Source organism: Saccoglossus kowalevskii, chromosome 3 (assembly GCF_978046115.1).
Source record: "Saccoglossus kowalevskii chromosome 3, keSacKowa6.1, whole genome shotgun sequence".
Taxonomy (NCBI): Eukaryota; Metazoa; Hemichordata; class Enteropneusta; family Harrimaniidae; genus Saccoglossus; species Saccoglossus kowalevskii.
Window position 1 is genome coordinate 39824645 of NC_140643.1, and position 20515 is coordinate 39845159.

The 20515-nt window shown below is 35.0% G+C and overlaps 1 protein-coding gene across 1 annotated transcript; it reads left to right on the forward strand.

Annotated features, from left to right (window-relative positions):
- The first annotated feature begins 3391 nt into the window (after positions 1 to 3391).
- Positions 3392 to 12548, forward strand: LOC100370791 (calcium-activated chloride channel regulator 4A-like). Its single transcript, XM_002731034.2, has 11 exons — positions 3392 to 3547; positions 4750 to 5044; positions 5589 to 5872; positions 6171 to 6416; positions 8275 to 8499; positions 8617 to 8913; positions 9029 to 9268; positions 9404 to 9680; positions 9871 to 10041; positions 11642 to 11866; positions 12100 to 12548. The coding sequence occupies exons 1-11, from the start codon at positions 3392 to 3394 to the stop codon at positions 12546 to 12548; spliced, it is 2865 nt and encodes a 954-aa protein (XP_002731080.2).
- Positions 12549 to 20515: the final 7967 nt, after the last annotated feature.

Sequence of the window (20515 nt, forward strand, 5' to 3'; positions counted from 1 at the left end):
TTTACATACCGGTATATAAAAAACAACGCTTGCACAGTGACATCAATATCCCTGTTAAAACATATCTACAAATGTTTGACTTTGTAATAAAACCAGTTTCACTGTATTCCACTTAGATCTGGTCAAGTGACAATATTAAACCAAAACAAAATATAATCAACAATAACCCAGCAGAAACAAATCACATTAAATTTTAAATTTTCTTATAAAAGTAAATTGCAAATCATTAAACGTAGCATGCTTGATGGAGCTGAGTCGTTACCCTCTCATTGTTACTAGTACAATTCAGATGGTAAAATATTGGATCAAAATATCACAAGAAGCCAGAATACACACTAGTAAATAAGGCGTATAGACTAGGTATTGAACTAGACAAAACTAGCACACCAAACTAGTTGTCAAGCATCAAACAAACTTTAAACTTGAATATGGCATCTGGAAAAGCCACACTTCTGAAACCATTAACAAACTTATTACCACAGTCAAGATGAACATAAAACAGGTATTTCAAATACACTGTGGTAAATGTTTATTCAATGACAAAAAAGGATGCAATCATAGAAACAAACTACGCACTTACAGATGCATAAAAGAGAAAATTGAACTCGAAAGTTATCTTGAAATAGTCAAAAATCCATTCCAGGGTCAGCGTTGACAAAATTAAGACTAAGTGCACATACTCGTTAAACGTTAAGCATTATCTTATATATATTTCTCTTTTTTTTCTATTCATTTCAACTTTCAACATTTAACTTTATTGTATTATGAACAATATCCCAATTAAGGATACGTTCATCAATAAAGGTTATTATTACTATTCTCACATGCTGAATGAAGGAAAAATACAAAGAACGCGGCTGCCTTGTCAATCATGGTTAATAGCGTGAAGTAAAAACTAAAAACGAATATGGCGGCATTATCAGCGTGAATGGAATCAAATATCGGTCAAAATACATCATTTCACGTTTTTGATACATACATGGAGGAATGAGAGTGGGGAACTTCGAAACTATATTTGTTTGTGGCAATGTATTAAAAATGGAAAGACATTCTTTAGGTAACAACATTGCCCGGCAATTCCCAGCGAGTAATTGAATATATATGTACTATGTGAGAAAGGTATGTCAAGTGTGTACATTTCGAAAATCTACATGCACTATAATTCGCGCGTAACTGTTTCACGAACGTCTGAAAGAAAAGCGAAAATAACGACGCATAGAACAGATATTCCCAATGACCCATGTGCGTGTTTTTCGAGCCGAGGATTCAAAGTAGCATTAAACTAGATCAACGTAAAGTGAATTATATTGAAAATAAGAAGTATATCGCACAAACGATAGTTATTTATTAACAGCTTTAGGCACACGTCGGGAGTTATAATTACCGACCAAAAGAGAAAGAAACCACACAACCTTACTTGGCGAGAATACAATTTTAGTTCATTGTAATTATCATTCGTTTATTTATTTATTTGTGCTCATATCATAGCTCATAGCGGATTGTCTGAATTAAACGTTCAATCTATATCTTCTACTTACTAGTATTTCGTTACTTAACAATTCTATGGTTAGAAAATGGGATTGATTCGATTCTTTGTTGAATAGAAGGGTAGTCATGGTACACTGTACTGCTCCATTAATGTTCATGATTGTCAAACATAACTACAACAAGCTCTCGTAGGTGTGAAGGAGGATTAGCTCCTGTGTCAATTACAAACACTCATAGATAAGATATATGCTATGTTTACATGGCAGCATTTTATCGGAGCCCTGCGGCTTCAACCGGCTCCAGACAGCAGAAATGGCCGTGTGTTCGTGTTCGGCTCGAGGCTTGTTTATTTCTCGTTAACTGCGAGTGTTAAAACAAAAGATAACCTTGTCGAAGGTACATATTCACGAAAGTGCCGTTTTCTCCGCCGTAGATTCTGAACAACGCGAATCGGTGAGTAGCACTATCATGTCCCCGTTTGGGCTACTTATTGTCGTGAATATTAACTTCCGATTCGAATATTAATTTTGTAAGAATGTATCCCTGTATTTTATAAAACAGATGTGACTATGAATTGAGAAAAAACAGTTGAGAGTCGTTTTTTATGCTCCGGGGAAATTAGCCAAACTCACAAAATTTCATGTCCTTAAACAAATTCTGCTGGAATGTACATCTGTTTTGTAAACTTTCGAGTCAAGATATATATATATATATCAATGCAGATATAGAAAACAAACATGCAGGTGAGACAATATTATTTGACAGCGAGAATAACTGTGTATATGCAATGTTATTAACGAGTCAATTTTGTGACACGGTCAACGACCATTGTGACATGACCAAACAGCTCAGGTTGGTGTGATGTAAATTGTATTTCAAATTTAATTACAAATATGCAAGATATCGTTTCACAATGGCATTGCTTTTGTAATATTGATATACAATGTGATGGACATTACAAGAAATTTGAGTTTAATATTATTCCTAATTTAATTACATTTCCCTGCTTTATTAGTATGGATTACTAGTCAGCATCGTCCTTGTAAGCAAACAAAACGTTTCGTTAAAGTACATAATTATAATCTCAGCTGATCAAAAATGTCTCACAGTAAGGTTTGATCTCACTTTGTCAATATAAAGTACCGACTAAGGTTGTTAGGTAAGTCGAATCGAGTGGCGCGAAATGCATTTTTGTGGTAGTAGGTATAATTTGGAACCTAATGACATACCCATCACATAGTAGATAGGTAGGTAGGCCACTCCTTGAATTAATTCAGCCTCATACGAAAGAGTCCATCAGTACAGGAATACACCTTTCACTCATTGTTTTTTCTAAATGTTATGTTCCGCTATCAACCTTAAATAATTCGTTGTTGTAAAGAAATTTCAACAATATCCATAGCCACGGATTACCGCTATGACCACGATGTATGTTTACCAGTACTGTATTTAAAATAAAATGATTGTTTCACAATTATTCCTAGCCTAGATTTAGTGTGAAGTATTTTAGTATAAAATGTTGAAAATTGAGATGAAAACTTCTATTGTCATATTAATCCATGGAAATGAGGTACATGTGTTACCAACCTAAAAATGTTGATTGATTTGATATATAAAGCCAGATTGTAATGTCAGCCACTCCTTATCAAAGTCAGTATTTTTACCACCAACGCACCACGACAGCTCGATTAATAATTAGCTTTTTCCGGGGGTGTCACTTAACAGCAACGCATTGTAACAGACTAAGGGTAGAATTTAGATACCTTTATACAGCTTTGATGATTTGATTATCTAAACATAACACCCCTTATTCATGCGACGTATTAAACAGAGCAGTTTGCTGTAAACGATCCATACTGACACCATTAGTTCAAGAAGGCAACGAGTGTAAACCTGTGGCAAAATGAGAGTTTTACTTGTTCATTTCTTTACCTTTCTTTTGGTGTCTTTTGCTGACTGTCGTAATCCCGTTAGCCTAGAAGATAATGGATACCGTGATGTACTGGTGGCAATACACGAAAGTATCGAGGAAGATCCTTTGCTGATTACTAGAATCAAGGTGAGTAGTGTCGAGTTTGCCTAGAGAAAGGTTTATTTAAATATACGTCAGGGCATCTTTGTCTTCAAAATTAAAATTTCGCTTGAGAATAACTTTAACACTGCTATCTCGTTGAATACAAGAACCGAGACTATAGTTGGACGCAGTCGTTAACTATCACACACACACAAATTGTCATATCTCATCACATCCAGGACATGTTTAAATATGTTGAATATTTAAATCTCAACAAATGTGACTCCATCGCTATTAAAGAACTGTGTATTTGTAGTCGTTGATTCACGCATTACTATGACTCGCAATCACTTGACTTGTTAAGATGAGTAGAGATGGACGTGTCCAGTCGGCGATGGACACGAGATGGTCATGTTATGACAAAACGTTACTTATTTTTTGCGGTATATATATTTTCATAAAACACCCGAAACATTGTAATGAAACGTGACCTTTGAGCTATTTAAGTTTGGAGCTCCCAAGCCAATTGAAGACCAAAAACATTAAATCTATTCTCTATGTCGTTTATGTAAAACCACAAAAATGTTAGCTGAATAACATGTTTCTGGAACCTTATAACTGTTCAGGTTTATGTCAACCGGGCTTTATGCTTCCATATATTTTATAACATTCGATATGTCTCATGTTATTAATGCAAATTTTAAGTTACATCTGTCAAACGCTACATGTAGAGCGTCCAATTACTTCACTGCCTATCTTTAACAATCTAGGTTCAAAGCTCTAAGTTCACATCAACACACTGCACAATATTCACGCAACACTGCACCCACGCAAACCTCAAGATAACATGCTGTTCAGCAGACGATTCCATGGTCGCTAAGCAAGTTAAATACTCTTAGTAGTTAGCTACCGTCAATTTATAAAATCATTCCGATACATTGAAATCAAATAACATCAAGTGTATAGTGTCCACTAAATAGGCATGACATGTCATAAATACCATGTTGAGTACGTGTTTTAAAGGTGCATTCCATACTTGTAAACATAATTGATGTATTATAAATGCGTCACATTTGTGTGTTGTCTTTAACACACCTTGATTACTAAGCACGCTATCAATGTAAATTGGTGCACATTCTTTTGTAGTTTCCAACAACACAGACCAGCATCACTATGGTCGCATGTTTCTTAGTAACCTTAATTCTGTATTATTGGGAGTAGATTAATGTTATCATTATATTTCCCAGGAGATATTTACTAGTGCATCATCGCATCTGCATCTTGCCACTGAATATCATACATACTTTAACAATGTAACGATACTCATACCAAAGACGTGGAGTGACAATCTCACGGAAGCAGCGGCGACTACAGAGAGATTTGATCTAGCTAATGTCATAGTGGACCAGCCAAATACCAACTATGGACACAATCCGTATACAAAACAAATTCTTAAATGTGGGGATCCAGGAGAGTATATACATCTGACAGAACGATGGATTAAAGACAAACAGTTTAGCTGGTATTATTGGGGGGATTCAGGTAAGGAACAAATACTTAAATAGTAGGACATTCATTATATTAATTGGATGACTTTTTACCTAGCAGTTGCAAACATAATACTGAATACATTGTTTTACACTGTTGTATATAACTATTGTATTAAGACATTGACCACTGACTTTTAAAATTGAATACAGCAGTCAGTACAATTTTGTCGTGAGAACCAAAAAAGATACCACTTTTCATTGGTAGTATTGACATGTGGAAGACCACGTGACCAATCCCAAAAATGTGGCTCTAATGCTCGTGGCTTAGAATATTTATCGTTGATAATACGAGCTGTGCTGAGTTGTGCTGAGTACATAGCGATGAACTGAATTACACATGCTCAAAGTTACAACAAACTCGAGGCAAAACGCATAGGATGGTCCAATACAATTGCTAACAAGCTAGATATAAGAGTTTGTAGAATATGTTGGGTGAAATAAACGTAGTAGCAAATCGTTGAATTGCACACTTACATGAGCAGCATTTCGTGGAATACATATATACAGACAGATTAAATATTGTCTTGTCGTTTCAGGGAAGGTGATCGTACATGAATGGGCTCATTTACGATGGGGTGTATATGATGAGTATCCTGAAGAAGAGTATGATCATTTTTATTATGACGAAAATGGCAATGTACAACCCACTAGATGTTCTGAGGCTGTCACAGGGAAATCATTGAATATATCAGACAACTACAAAGAATGTAACACGGACCCTTCAAGTGGTGTCATGCCGAGTACTGGGTGCAGATTCTTTCCTGATCTAGATAACAACGAGGCAACAGCTTCATACATGTATGCAAACTACCTCGACTCAGTAAGTGTGTATAACTCTATGTTGCAGAATGAGAAATGCAATGCTCTGATAGTCGTTTGTATATATCAATTATGATCGGTATTGACTTTAGCAAAGAATATGGGTGTGGCGTTTCCAGGAGATGTTGATTAAGTAAGTACTCATATTGATGAGACGTACACTGTGTATATACGTATAGTGTTTGGTGCCTTTAGTAAATTCGACTTAAGTATAATAGGTTAATTAAATGAGTAAAGGTGGTAGAAATTGTTGCGATTAACTAAAAAATATATTGCCATCTTCCTTTTAAAATTATTAGGTTGTGACGTTTTGTCACGGTAATGATGAAAAAGATCAGAAGGCAAAACACAACCGTTTGGCACGAAACAAGCAAAACAAACAATGTTGTTATCAGAGTGTGTGGGAAGTAATGCTGCAACACTCCGACTTTGGAGAGGGAAACGAACCTGCTGTTGATATAAATGTGACACCTTCGTTTTTGGTTGTACAAGAAATTGAGCTCCGAATCGTCCTGATACTTGATATATCAGGTAGTATGAATACTGTGAGTACAAGAATATTTGTATTATATATTACGTATGTCTCTGTTGGTGTATTCTTGGTTGCTAGGAACACCAGCCTAACATTCATCATCATCGTAAACATAAATTGTTAGTCCAATACTTATTATACTTACGCTTATTATTGAGGTCACATGCCACTATAGCTAATAACAATGATATACTGTTGTAGACTAGAACTAATTCTAGACTAAAAATATCATGCTGTTAACATATTGCTGTGGGCGTGGTAAATGCTGCCATGTCTCTCTGACACCATATCCACATTACTTTGACACAAGTTTCCATCCACGCATTAATATATTCGAATACAATGTACAGAATAACGGGGTCCTTCCACTTTCCCATAATGAATTATCATGATATTTAGAAACTTAAATCATACTGTGAGCGATAATAACCCAGTACAATGAGTTATTACGTTGACGACCATGCTTACATTTATTTTCCCAAATAAAATTGTTCTGAGACAACTAATATGCTTGCTACTCTCATGAGTATTTTAGTTTTGACAGTTATTTATCACCAGTCAGAAAGTTCGAATTAAGCAAACCGAACTTAATACGGGGCGAGTGTTGACGCAGTCTAAGAGAGTCTTGGGGATTTTTCCCCAGGGTGCTGTGTCTTATAGAGTGCTCGACAGATCGACTAAGACGAGAGCTGAAACGTATTTCGTTGTGTGTGTCTTATTTGACTGTAAAGTATAAGTGACTTCCCCGATCCCGTACCTCAAGGGGACGAGATATAGAGACGAGACGAGTTTCCCCCCTGACAAGTGTAGTGAACCCGAGAGTACAAGAATTTACCCCTGATACATACATGTATACTATGTTCTATGGGTGAAGACTGCATTCCTGTTTAATCACAGGAAAACACAGAAAATGACAAATGTCAAGATGAAAATCAGAACAAATTAGAGCATTTGTTTTTACAAAGGAATGGGAGGGTACTGTGCAAAATTGTCCATATGGTATAAAATAAAACCATATACAGCAAATAAGAACAAATTATCGTCTTGCAATCAATTGGCGAATTTCAGTATCAGTTGTAAGTTGATCAGTGATGGTAGTACCAGCCGTAAGCTGGATTTTTTCAAAGAACGATCCTGCATTTGGTTGTACGTGGTTAAACAACGTTTCTTTCCCTGTAATTTTTCTTGTAGATTTTGTTTTCAAAATGTTCTCTGTGGACATTCAATTTTTGAAATGTATCATATTCTATGACTTTATAATTATTATTCTTAGACATTATTTCCTTTCAAAGGCAGCTCCAAGTTGAACATACCCACTAGTAATTGAATGAGTTCAACTGGGCACTGGTCTCAGTATCGAGCAATCCAATCGTTAATCAGAACAAAATATTTACTCCAGGTAAAAGTTTTATTAAAAACAGGAGACATAAATGCAAAACCTGCCAACAAGTGAAAATAAATAATTGACTTTTATGTATGACCAACTTTGAATTGTTCAGGTGTACAGAGCAAACCTGGGTATGATCTTTGTTTATACTATAGATTTGTTCTGATTTGTAGAAATCCACACAGCTCACCCATCTCATTAATGTTATATATATGGTAACTGTTAATACCGTCCGTTTAATCACTTATGATATGCCAGTCATGACCATGGAAATTCCCGCTTAATGAAAGCTTACGCAACAGTAAAGAAGCGTCATTAGATAGAAAATTCGCTATTCTTAGTGATGAGGTTGTACGAAATATTTAACGTACACTGAGCACAAAAAAAATAACACAGGATTGCCAATTTTAATCGCCCTCATCCGACGTCATTCTCTCAAGTCTAATACCGTGTTCACCTCAAACATATGTCATTTATTTCACAGAATGATCGTTTTGATTTGATGATACAGGCGAGTACAAAATACATAGGCTACACTGTGCCAAGTGACACATGGCTTGGCATTGTAGAATTTAGCACAGATGCCGCCATTTTATCGTACCTTGTACAACTCAGTGACACAGATACTAGAAAACAATTAATTGATAAATTACCTACCGGCACTGGTGGATCCACCTGCATTGGTTGTGGTCTGAATTCTGGGATTGAAGTGAGTATATTTATTGCCTGCCTATTTACAGAATACTATATGATTTAATATATTTTTGCACATTTACCTTGTAGAATTTGTTCTTGTCTGAACTATGTATGTCCCCTACATTACAAGGTACTAGAACATGGTTGGGAAAGTCCATCTGGTGGAATTCTGTTTTTGATAACAGACGGTGACGAAAACGTCCGGCCATATATTGAAGACGTTATTGATGAACTGGTAGAAAAAGAAATCGTTGTTGATACTCTTGCGCTAAGTGACGAAGCAGATCCTGGTTTGGCTGAACTTTCAGAAGAGACCGGTGGTACGGCTTATTGGTATTCAGAAAGTGACAGTTCTACAGGTTTACATGATGCCTTTACCGACACTATAACTAGCCGTACGAGTAGCAGCACAAGTACCCCAGTACAGGTTAGTTAACGAAATCACGTATTTGAAGTACTGTTATCAAGATCATTGTGATGTTGTTGTTTGACATGACTAAACTTAAACGCGTGCATAAACAAAGAGCTTTGTTCTATTTCAGTTGTCCAGCTATAAGACGACAATCGCTGCCGCCGACACCCTGAGTGAATACGTCTACATCGACTCCACCATTGGCAGACACACAGTATTCTTTATATTCTGGGATTTCAGCAGTACCGAAGCAGTGCACGTTGTTATAAAATCACCTGATGGAAGTATCATTGAAGATGGAGACACTGGTAAATACCTTGAAGATTATAATACACGTACAATTACTGTCGCAATTGAAGGCCTTGCTCAGGTAAGTCATTTTTTTATAATATTTGTTGTCTTACAGTAGTGCCTTTTGTCAATATTTTAATTCAGATATTTATTATGTGGGCAGCATTCATTCTTCAATTTGAATAACGTTGACACCAGATTATTAACCTTCCAGTCAGGTCAATGGTTCTATAACATTACAAATCCTGATAGTGTAGATCAAGTAGTAGAAGTGTCCATTGAATCTACATCTACAGACCCCGATGCTGATCCTCTACGACTACAATCAACTGTTGGAAGTGAACTAATCACCGAGTCACCGCCTCAGGTAGCTATATACGCCACGGTTCACAGGGGTTATGAACAGATCCTTGGAGCGAATGTTATTGCTACTATAGAGAGACCGAGTCCTTATGATCCAATTGACTTGAGTTTATTGGACAATGGCGTAGGTAAGAATTTGAGCGTGATTTATATATGGTTCGACATTCCATGTCTGGGATACATCTATAAGTTAAACTATAATTTTCGAATGTTCCAATAAATTTAAACTGAATTGAATCTATTTTTTTTATCCAATAATCTATGAATTGGATGTAAAGTAACTACTAACTATTATTTAGTCTGCATAATTCTACACAGGTGCTGATATTACAGGCGATGACGGAACATATTCCGGTTATTTCCTGGATTTTGTTGATGCTCATTGTGAGCAAGCTTGTAGGTATGCTGTACAGGTGACAGCAGATGACGGACATGGCACTGCCAATACAAGAACTTTAATTAGCACTGGAGCCATGCCAACGAACTATGGTAAGCTTTGTCAAACATTATATGATCGTTACAAACTGCATTCACAGCCCAGATAATATCGTACTTTGACATTGCAGTTTCTCTCAAAATATTGTTTGATCTGCTTAAGTACGCACTTTCAGTGATTATTTGGTATTGCACGGTATAACATATTACATACATACCACAGACAATAACCTTTTTGTTTTAGAATTATCACCTTCTCCAATAATACAATTGCTAGTTGTTATTTTGCCCGCAATACTGATAGAGGGCGAGATATATAAGTGTATATATGTCAGGGTCTTTTAGTGGTGATAAAAATCGGTAATCGTTCAATTGTGTGCGATAACACGAATTATTTCAAATTGTATCAAACATGTCTATATTACGAATTAAAATACAATCTTGGTTAGGTTAAATTTTATGTTTCATTCAAATTGTAAAATGTAAATGAAAATTGATTGTTACCTTGTATGCATCTGTGGTCACACAGTGGACATCTATTATTTGGAGGATAGGATACGTTCCTTTTGTGTGTCTTGTGCTCAAAATTATCTTCCATGCATCTGCCTCAAATGAGATTTAGCATTGTGTGTTCGCCCGAATAGATGCATATCTGCATGTAGGGATAGCTCTGGAATCTACATTTACTTTGATTGTAGCAGTGTGGTATTGCTGTGTTAGTTCCTTTACAAACTTTATGGTGTTGAGCAAGATAGGAGAGAAAAAGTGGAATACAAAAAAAGCATGGCTACAATGTTAACATGAATTGCTACTAATATTGCTCGCCAGCCATCTATGCACATTACTTTGTTTTGGTATTTTTGTATATACTGATTTTCATTTTGTTCTCGAAACTAACATTCATGTTGGGATATTTTTAATTGATATCTATGTCAACAGTTACGTGTAAAGCTGTGCTGTAGATTATGATTTATAGATTTATTTATTATATAAGAATCGGACTATCAACAGTTTAATTTACTAACAATCATGCCAAATATGAGTAATATTTGTGAGCCATTCATGTTATTAGGTTTTAATGCAGTGAACAAATAATCAAAGCACTCTTTATCTCACTTGGGTTATCCCTTGATATGTCCACTTCTATGCCGTCTTCTGCTTTGTTCCGCCACAAGAATGAAGGCATTTATGGAAATATTATTGCGCGATTAAATTGATTGTAGCTTGTACAGTATAGATTTTACAGTGAACTGCATGTTTGTATGGCCATACATGATAAAAAGCATAGAAATAAGATATAAAGCTTTACACACATGATAGCACAATAAACTACTATACTAGTAACTATTTTTATGAAGTTAAACATAGTATGATAACTGAATAACATATAATTACTATCATACACCTAACATTAACACAGCATACATTATTTATAGAATTCATAATGTTCATCTTAATCAATAAACGTGTTTATTGTACCATCAAATCGCAATGTTTCGGAGTGAAAATCAATCTAATTTAATATGTTATACAGGAAATAGTGACCTAAACTCACAATTATTAAATGTTATCATTGTGATAAATTGCTACTTTTATACAATAAATTAAGTCTACTTAATTTAATTATACTAACGTATATAACATTATTCTATAGATGTTATTCCTACGGAAGGTGATCCTGTTCCTATTGGGGATTTCGGTAGAGTGGCTTCTGGAGGATCGTTTCAGGTTGATGAGAACGTGCTCATCCCTGGAGAAGATGAGGATCCCTATCCACCATCAAGAATATCAGATCTAGAAAGCCCTTCATCGAACTATGATGAACAAACTATAACATTACGATGGACTGCAGTGGGTGACGATCTTGACCAAGGAACAGGTATGGATGATTTTGCGTTGTAATAGACATAGGCAGACTCAAATATGCTCATTACATAGAATGCATACAATCATACACTAACCCCACGTCTAATTTATCGTTATACTTCACTGAACAAACTCACTTAGCATAATCGGCACATGCCTGTCCACTTGCAGTGAACTAATGTCACTACTGAAATACGTCACACAATACTTGGTGCACACAGTTGACAACAATTTGTTTCATTTCAGCTGAGTATTATGACCTCAGATATTCCACTTCATTTAGTGAGATTTTGGATCACTTTGATAATGCTACGCAAATAACTAATGATGACTTGGTTGTTGGGGATTTAACTTCTCCGCTGCCATCTGGTTCCGAGGAGAATTTCATCGTATGGCTTCCTACAAGAGGAACAGGTACAACGTATTACTTCGCTGTACGTGCAGTGGACAAAGCTGACAACGAAGGTGACATTTCCAATGTGGCACAGAACACTATAGTGCCAATACCGACAAGTGGACTGGAGTGGTGGGAGATATTTCTAATTATTCTTTGCTGTGTTCTTGCCATTGCCATCATTGTATGGGTAACTGTATGTGCAATGCATTATTGTCAGATGAAGAACAAAACTAAAGACTCTTCTAAAACTGCAAACACTGAAGATCTGGATAATCCTTCATATGTTGTAGTTTACTAAACCCTCACAATATTACTACTGCTATATATAATGAACAGCAGATTATTGCCTATTATTTTGTCAGCAGTCGTTAAGACATGACGATGGCAGGTCGAATGTTAAAATAACGTGATTAAAAAGATTGTTTTTTTCACAAGAAATAACAGCACTCAAATAAACCGATTTTAATATAAATTGAAAACGACATTATTAGAAACTTGCTCAAAAACTAGTGAACAAATGTAAACAATATCAGACAGAATTGCATTTGAAAATCATTGAATTTAAATTATCTTTCTAAGAACATAACACACCAAATAAGGATTTAAACTACATTGTTTTTTTAAACAATGATACATAGAAATTGTGTACATAACACTGTGGTGCACGATATAAATATTGTATATGTTGTTGTTGTTGTTTTTATTTCATCAGAAAATATACAATAAATAATATACACAATGATAATATTAATAATAGTAATTCTAGTGAGGACCACAGATATAGTTCATACAAACTAGTCTAGTCTGTGGCCCCATAATACTGATGTTATTAATTAAATGCATAGCACACTTAACTTAAAGATAAATGACAACTTTTTTTCTATATACAGACTTTTAAATATTGTACATTTACTCATTCATGAGATACAGTTTTAACGTAATTTTAAATATGTATCTGCTTTTGATAATTTTTATGGAATCAGGAAGCGAGTTCCAGTTGTTTGCTGCTATATAGGTGATACTGTGTTGATTAGTAGTAAGATTCATTCTTGGAATATAATAATTGGAACTAGTTGCTTGACGTGTTGCATAGTTATGAGGAAAATGTTTAAAGTAGTGGTCAACATCATGGGCAAACAAATTCTTATTTTAAAGTCAGGAACATTTCCTAAGGGATGGAAGGGTAGCATTATCCTACCAATACACAAAAAGAGATCAAGATCAGACCCAAACAATTTCATGGGAGTGGCTTTGTCCAGTTGCTTGGGTAAGCTATTCACTGCCACACTAAATAATAGATTAATACAATGTTTAGAGAAAAATAATTTATACACTTCTTCTCAATTCGGTTTCCATAGAAATAGACGGACGACAGATTGTTTATTTATTTATTCTAAAATTTATAGTAGATAAGTATATTCACTCAGAATACTCAAAATCAAAAAATAAAAAATTGTATGCATGCTTCGTAGACTATAAGAAGGCATTCGATAGCATGTGGCGTGATGGATTATATTGTAAATTGTAAAAATATGGTATCACCGGAAATATTTACAACCTCATAAAAATATGTATAGTGGGGTATCCTACAAGGTAAAAACTAGTAAAGGGCTCACAAATGAATTTGATTCATTTATAGGGGCAAAACAAGGCTGTAATATAAGTCCAACCTAATTTAGTTTATTCATTAATGACTTGCCGGAAAAAATAAAATCTGCAAATGGCAACCCCCTGAACTAAACAGCCAAAAACTAAACTGCATTTTATTTGCTGATGATGTCCTAATAATATCACAGACCCAGAATGGTATTCAGTGCAGCATGGATGCACTGGCAAAATACAGCAATTCTTGGAAACTATCAGTAAGTCTAAATAAAACTAAATTAATGGTATTCAATAAAAGAAATCATACATTAAATAAGAAGTCAAGTTTCTCAAGTTTTATGAGGGAAATGAAATTGCCACAGTAGATAGTTTTAATTACCTGGGTATAGTTTTCACGTCGAATGGAAAATTCAAAACTGCGTCCAATACTTTAAAAGAGAAAGCTATGAAAGCTATGCTTCCACTAAAGCAGTCTTTATTAACATTATCACATTATAAAATTAGCACAGCATTGAATTTATTTGATAAATTAATTGTACCAATTGTTAATTATGGGTGTGAAGTATGGGGAGAAGAATCAGCAAAACATAGTAACATTATAGAAAGTGTACAGTTTGCATTCTGTAGATTTCTCTTAGGTGTCAGCAAAAATTCAACAAAAAATGCTATTCTTGGAGAGCTGGGTAGATAACCATTGAACGTCAAAATTGAAACACAAATGTTAAAATATTGGTTGAGACTAAAAGCCCCAGTAATTCCAAACATTGTAGCAACTGCCTTTATGGAAATAAACACTTGAAAAACAGGATGGGTAGAAAGAATAGAAGAGATAACTAAAAACAACAATCTTTCAGAACTATCAAAACACGTGAAAAGAAGATAGGGGACGTACTCGGAGAAAATTATGTGAAAACATGGAGACAGGAATTATTTAATGACAGCAGAATGAATGGAGCAACAAACAAACAAACTAACTTCATACAGAAAATTTAAAACTACCTTCAATATGGATAATTATTTAAACGATATAAAAATTTAATATTAAGGCGATTATTTTGCAAATTTAGAATTTCTGATCATAAACTACTCATTGAGACTGGCAGACAAAAGAAAATTCCTAGAAACGAAAGAATATGTAAACACTGCACAGATGATAAAATTGAAAACGAGTATCATTTCTTAATAGGATGCAGTAAATATGACATACCCCGTAATAAATTATTTAAATATATACAGGGCAAAAAATCTGACTTCTTGAAAATTCCGATTAATTATGACAAGCTTTGCAGGAATAGAAACTGCACAATTCATACATACACTATGAACTTAAGAGATGAAACATAGCAACTCCATCAAATTAGTCTGCAGGTAGTTTAGTAGCTTAGTAGTTTTATTGTTATACTAATATTCATGTTTTTTTTTCTTCCATTCTTAGTTACATGTATTCAATGTTTTATTCGTGATTCTGGTGTTCTGAACTGTACTTCAGTTTTGCTTTGTACTAAACAATAACATTAGCTTATGTTTAATGTGCTATTTGTGATATTAGTTGTGTGAAGTATTATTTCTGTTTTTGTTTTACAACCATAAAATTACTTTCTGTAGTAGATTTTCGTGTTGAATAAAATTATTATTATTAAGACCAAAAACAAACAGACATGTGTGGAACTTACTGAGTTTAAATATTTAGTTTTTTTAAAATAGAAGGGCCGTAGGGCACGAAAATCTGAAAACATTATCAAGCGAACAATTTTTTTCTGGATTAGTAGAATTTTTTAAAGAAAGGTTTGTAGGTGTTACCCCATATTTCAATACAGTAAGTAATATGTGGTAAAATGAAAGAGTTGTAAAGCAAGATGAGAATAGATCGTGGGACAAAATGACGGATTTTAGAAAAAAATATCAATTTTAGGTGAAATAGTTTTACAAATTTGTTCTATGTGTTCTTTGCAATTAAATGTATTGTCAATTGTCACACCTAGGTACTTTGTAGATGAGACGCTCTCTATAGTTTTATTTTGGACCTTAACGTTACCACAAGTATGAATTGCTTCCGGGTTATTTTAATTAACATATAATTAGTTTTTTTCTGTGTTGATGGTTAATTTATTTGCATTGCACCAGTTGCACACCTTCTGGGATTCAGTGTTAATGTTGTTGAGATCAATAACATTATTTCTAAGAACTTTGAAAAGATTTGTCTCATCCGTAAAAAAGCGGAAATTGAAGACGCTGGAAGAGTTATCAATATCATTTATATACAAAAGAAATAATATTGGGCCGAGTGTCGCATACGACTTGTTTACCACTTCCGTGTGACTGAGAATGTTCTAGAACCGTACTGTGTCTGGGTGGATTTTTTAGAAGTTGGTTGAATAGGTAATAGGACACTGTAGAAAGCAATAGAAGGTAATGGAACATTCTAGAAATTTGTAGTAAGTTCCAGACTCATTATGTATGCTGATGTAATGGTCTATTTATAGACAGTGTGGGTATATATAGGGGAGTTGTTCAGCATCTAAGTTTAAGTATCTGGTTATTGGAGTAGTGGAGTTTTACCGCGTTATTGTACTTGATGTTTGCAGAGTATAATAATACCAGTACCAGTTGAAACCTCATCTGTTGGCTCCGTGTTCGTATTTTATCATCGCCGCCAGGGAAGTCTTTCTGTTACTGTTGCTATTTTGGTATTTGAACCATCATACCTGTACTATACCAATTACGGTAATATTACGTTGCGTGTGACACCGAGAATCGATCTCTGTGGAACACCGCAGGAGATATTTCTGGGGGACGAGGTGCTCGTGTCAATCGCATCATACTGTTTGCGACCAGAGAGGTAGTTTGTAAACCACTGTAGTACTGTACCCCTAAATCCATAATTTTCGAGTTTACTGCTATGGTCAATGGTATCAAATGCTTTTTTAGGTCAATAAATATACCAATAGTGATATATTCATTGTCCAGATTTGTAGCTATGTCAGCCAGGCCCAGTTTAGTAGGCGACGGCCAATCCCACTTCTTTCTTGTCAGTTTTACTGCACCCAGCAACGGCACAATAAGGAATTCAATAAAGTTGAACATAAAATAGCAATGAGTAAGGAAGATTTGAAGAAATCGAGACCAACGTGCCATAGACGAGTGACCCCGTTAGTTCAGTTAGAAACGTTTGGTTTGATTTAACTTCTCATTTTGGGAGACGTGATCGGGAAGGATTGCGAATGATGACCATAAATTCGTTTAGGAAAATATTCGATGTTGATAGAATTTTTATTTTTTTATGCCAACTTCTATAATATTTTTCTAATGATGTTTTTCTTAGTGAGGGTGATCCTGCTTCTATTATATATGTCGGTTGGGTGGCTTCTGAGGGTATCGTTCCAGGTTGATGAGAACGTGTACATTCCTGGAGAAGATAATGATCCCTATCCACCATCAAGAATATCAGATCTAGAAATACCTTTATCGAACTATGATGAACAAACTATAACATTAAGATGGATTGCAGTGGGGATGATCTTGAACAAGGATCTGTGTAATAGACATAGGCATACTCAAATATGCTCATCTATGTGATGTATATGTGATACATACAATCATACACCTGAGTCGATACGTGTATGTTATGTTGTAGTGCACTAATGTCGCTACAGATGTTGACGCACAGTTGACGGCAAAGCTTTTCATTTCATTATGATCTCAGATATTGCACGTCATTTGGTGATATATCAGATAAATTTCACAATGCTACGAAAATGGTGATATGGTTTTTAAAAAATATATGTAAAATATATATAATATCCACTTCAATCTGGTTTTAACGAGAGTTTCATCGTATGGCTTCCCACAAAACGTACCACGTATCACTTCGCTGTACGTGCAGTGCGAAAATTGGAAACGGCGGTGACGTTTCCAATGTAGCACAAAACACGATGTACCAATTCTGACTAGTAGACCCAGATAATCATTCATCAACACAAATATCTAACAAAAACTATTACTATTATTTCAATATAATTGTAGGCGTGACCTTATTACTAGAAATAGTTGGCTGTCGATTCAACATTTCACACTTTTACTTCCCTCTAAATGACAAGTCGGGTTTGCTTGGAACTACTACATTCCTACTTTGGACGGACCTCTCTCAAATTTGTACATTTCGTGCAGATTTCAATTCTATAGTTTCGATGAAAATTGTTGGTTTTTACTTCTCCTTAAAAACCGCATGTCTGATTGCTCTGTTATTTAATGTATGTATTTATCTAAGGCGAACCTCTCTCAGATTTTTATAATTTAACGATGGTATCTTCAGATCTTTTATTTTGTTAATTTTTTGTGAAAAGTGATATTCTCTTCAAAAAACTGAAATTCCAATTGTAATGACACTCAGTGTATAAAATCCGTGGCATATTGTGGCCATTTGTTTATTCTATTTATAATGCATTTCAACATTTGGGATTTGACATTTTGCCCTAATCTCAAGTCAAGTATTAACGCATTATACAATAGAATAAACGAATTACCACCATAATTCACAGATTGTATGGGCACTTCAGATGGACCTTTCTTGAATTTGTTAACTTCGTTACGATATCTTCAAATCTCTAAGGTTATTAGTACTGTCAAGGCTGAATCTACGAACACGTGTAAACGCCCCCGCACGACTGATTTACAGCCAACGACTGATAACACAAAACATAAAATACCACTTTTTACTATATATATTGGTGTATACATTGAATCCAATAAAGATCATTCAAGTTGATTGGAGTTTTAATTGATTTACAAATTGGTATAATTTAGTTAAATTAAGTAAGAGGAATTAAGTCTGGTTATCTGTGGTGTACACATTCACATGTCTTACACGTCCGCTTCATTTGTCCATGGCAGGCTCAACTATGGTGTTTGGGAGGACGACCGACAACAACGTGGATCTAATTTCTTCCATTTTTTTTTATTCTGACACCCGTTGTGACCTTTCCGTAGAGTAGTAAGTTATTACTGCAATGAAATTACATCAGTGTTTCAGCTTGCCGGTTTGATATTTTTACCCTCGGAAACGAACCATTTATCGAAAACTTCTTATAAAACCTCTTGATATATTTATGATTCGCGTAACATTTATAATTTTGTTTAGATTATCTAGTTTTAGTTATAGATCTTGAAAATTATTCACGTGGTAGATGTATGTGGACTCATACCGCGTCTGCTGCCCATTGTGATGGTGATGATGTAGCGTTTGTGTGTGTTTGATGAGAGAAACAGTACCCGGCCCCAATATCCGTTAACACTCTATTCTTCCTGAACTAATTCTTATTTTGTTGGCATTTAACTGGAGAATGTACTCTTGGATTGATCTACAGTGTGAACATTCGGCTGTTATCGAGCCACTGTTGTTTTACACCAAATTTAGAGACATCACGCTTTTTCAAATATGCTGTGATATTTATTTATTTCGGCCGCTTTCTGTAGAACGTTAAACTTAAAATGCACGTGAATTTGAGTAGAAATGTTACGATCAAAATAAAGCACAAAAAACAAAGTAGAATAAACACTTTATGGTTACATTTGATTGTAATTACCTATATGTTCTTTTGTTTTGAGTAACACTGACCGGAGGCTCGGGTACATGGGCGTACGCGACTTACGTAAAAGCTGGCAAGATTAAAGTATTTTTTGTCGTAATTATTAAGGAGGAAAAACTAGTTCGAAATACTGGTGTGAGAATCATGATTTTTTATTGAAACATTGATTTGTGTTACGGAAGGAGTTATTTACAGTAATTATGCTACTATATGACTTGTCTCTTCTGTTCAAATAGTCCGCCAAGCTTCGATAACGAATAGTTTTCGTTTAACATTTACTAGAAATGTACTTCTTCTTTCCAAACAGTGTCCGTTTACTAGCTTTTTTTTTGTTCTCGACAATGTACGTTTGCTAGGAGCCAGCTTTTTTCAGAGCGAGCTTGTTCTCACGAACTTTCCCCTCACTTGTTTTGCGCAGCAACTCCCTGATTCGAAACAACGATTTCTAGATGGATGAGCTGTGTAAATACATGATTCCTTACTGATTAGGCTAAGCTGGTTATTTCTGGCTGAGTGGAACATGTAGTTTACTATGGTATATACATAAATCAAATGTTAAATCGACAGGTAATTGCAGTGGGGCTGCACAACCAAAACACCTAAAATTCGCCAAGATATTTAAGCATGGCAACTTGGACACTAAGCCTAGTTGAAAGCCTGTTTGGATCTCGGTTCTAGTAAACGTTTAGTATAACCTCGCTCATAGACAGGCGTTAAGTAACGTTAGTGTCCTTCTAGTCGTCTGAAAATGTGATTGGCCGAGGATAACGAAATAGTGTCTGAATTCAGAAAAGTGGGATGAGTGGTTAATGTGAATGTAGACGCTTTATTGAATGTATTCACCTTCATCTACGGAAGGAATTCAATGTCATGTTGCAAAAGTACTACACAGTTACTTTTCAAATAGGCTCTCAAACATTAAGATATTAGTGCGCTTGTGTTTATAACCACCCGCCTTATGTCAAATTACGACAAATCAAGACTCATTGTGTTTGCTGCTTCGCTGCAGTTAAAAGAAAACCATGAAAAATTACTTGCTGACCAATCGAAATCAATTGTCGATCAAAAAAACGTA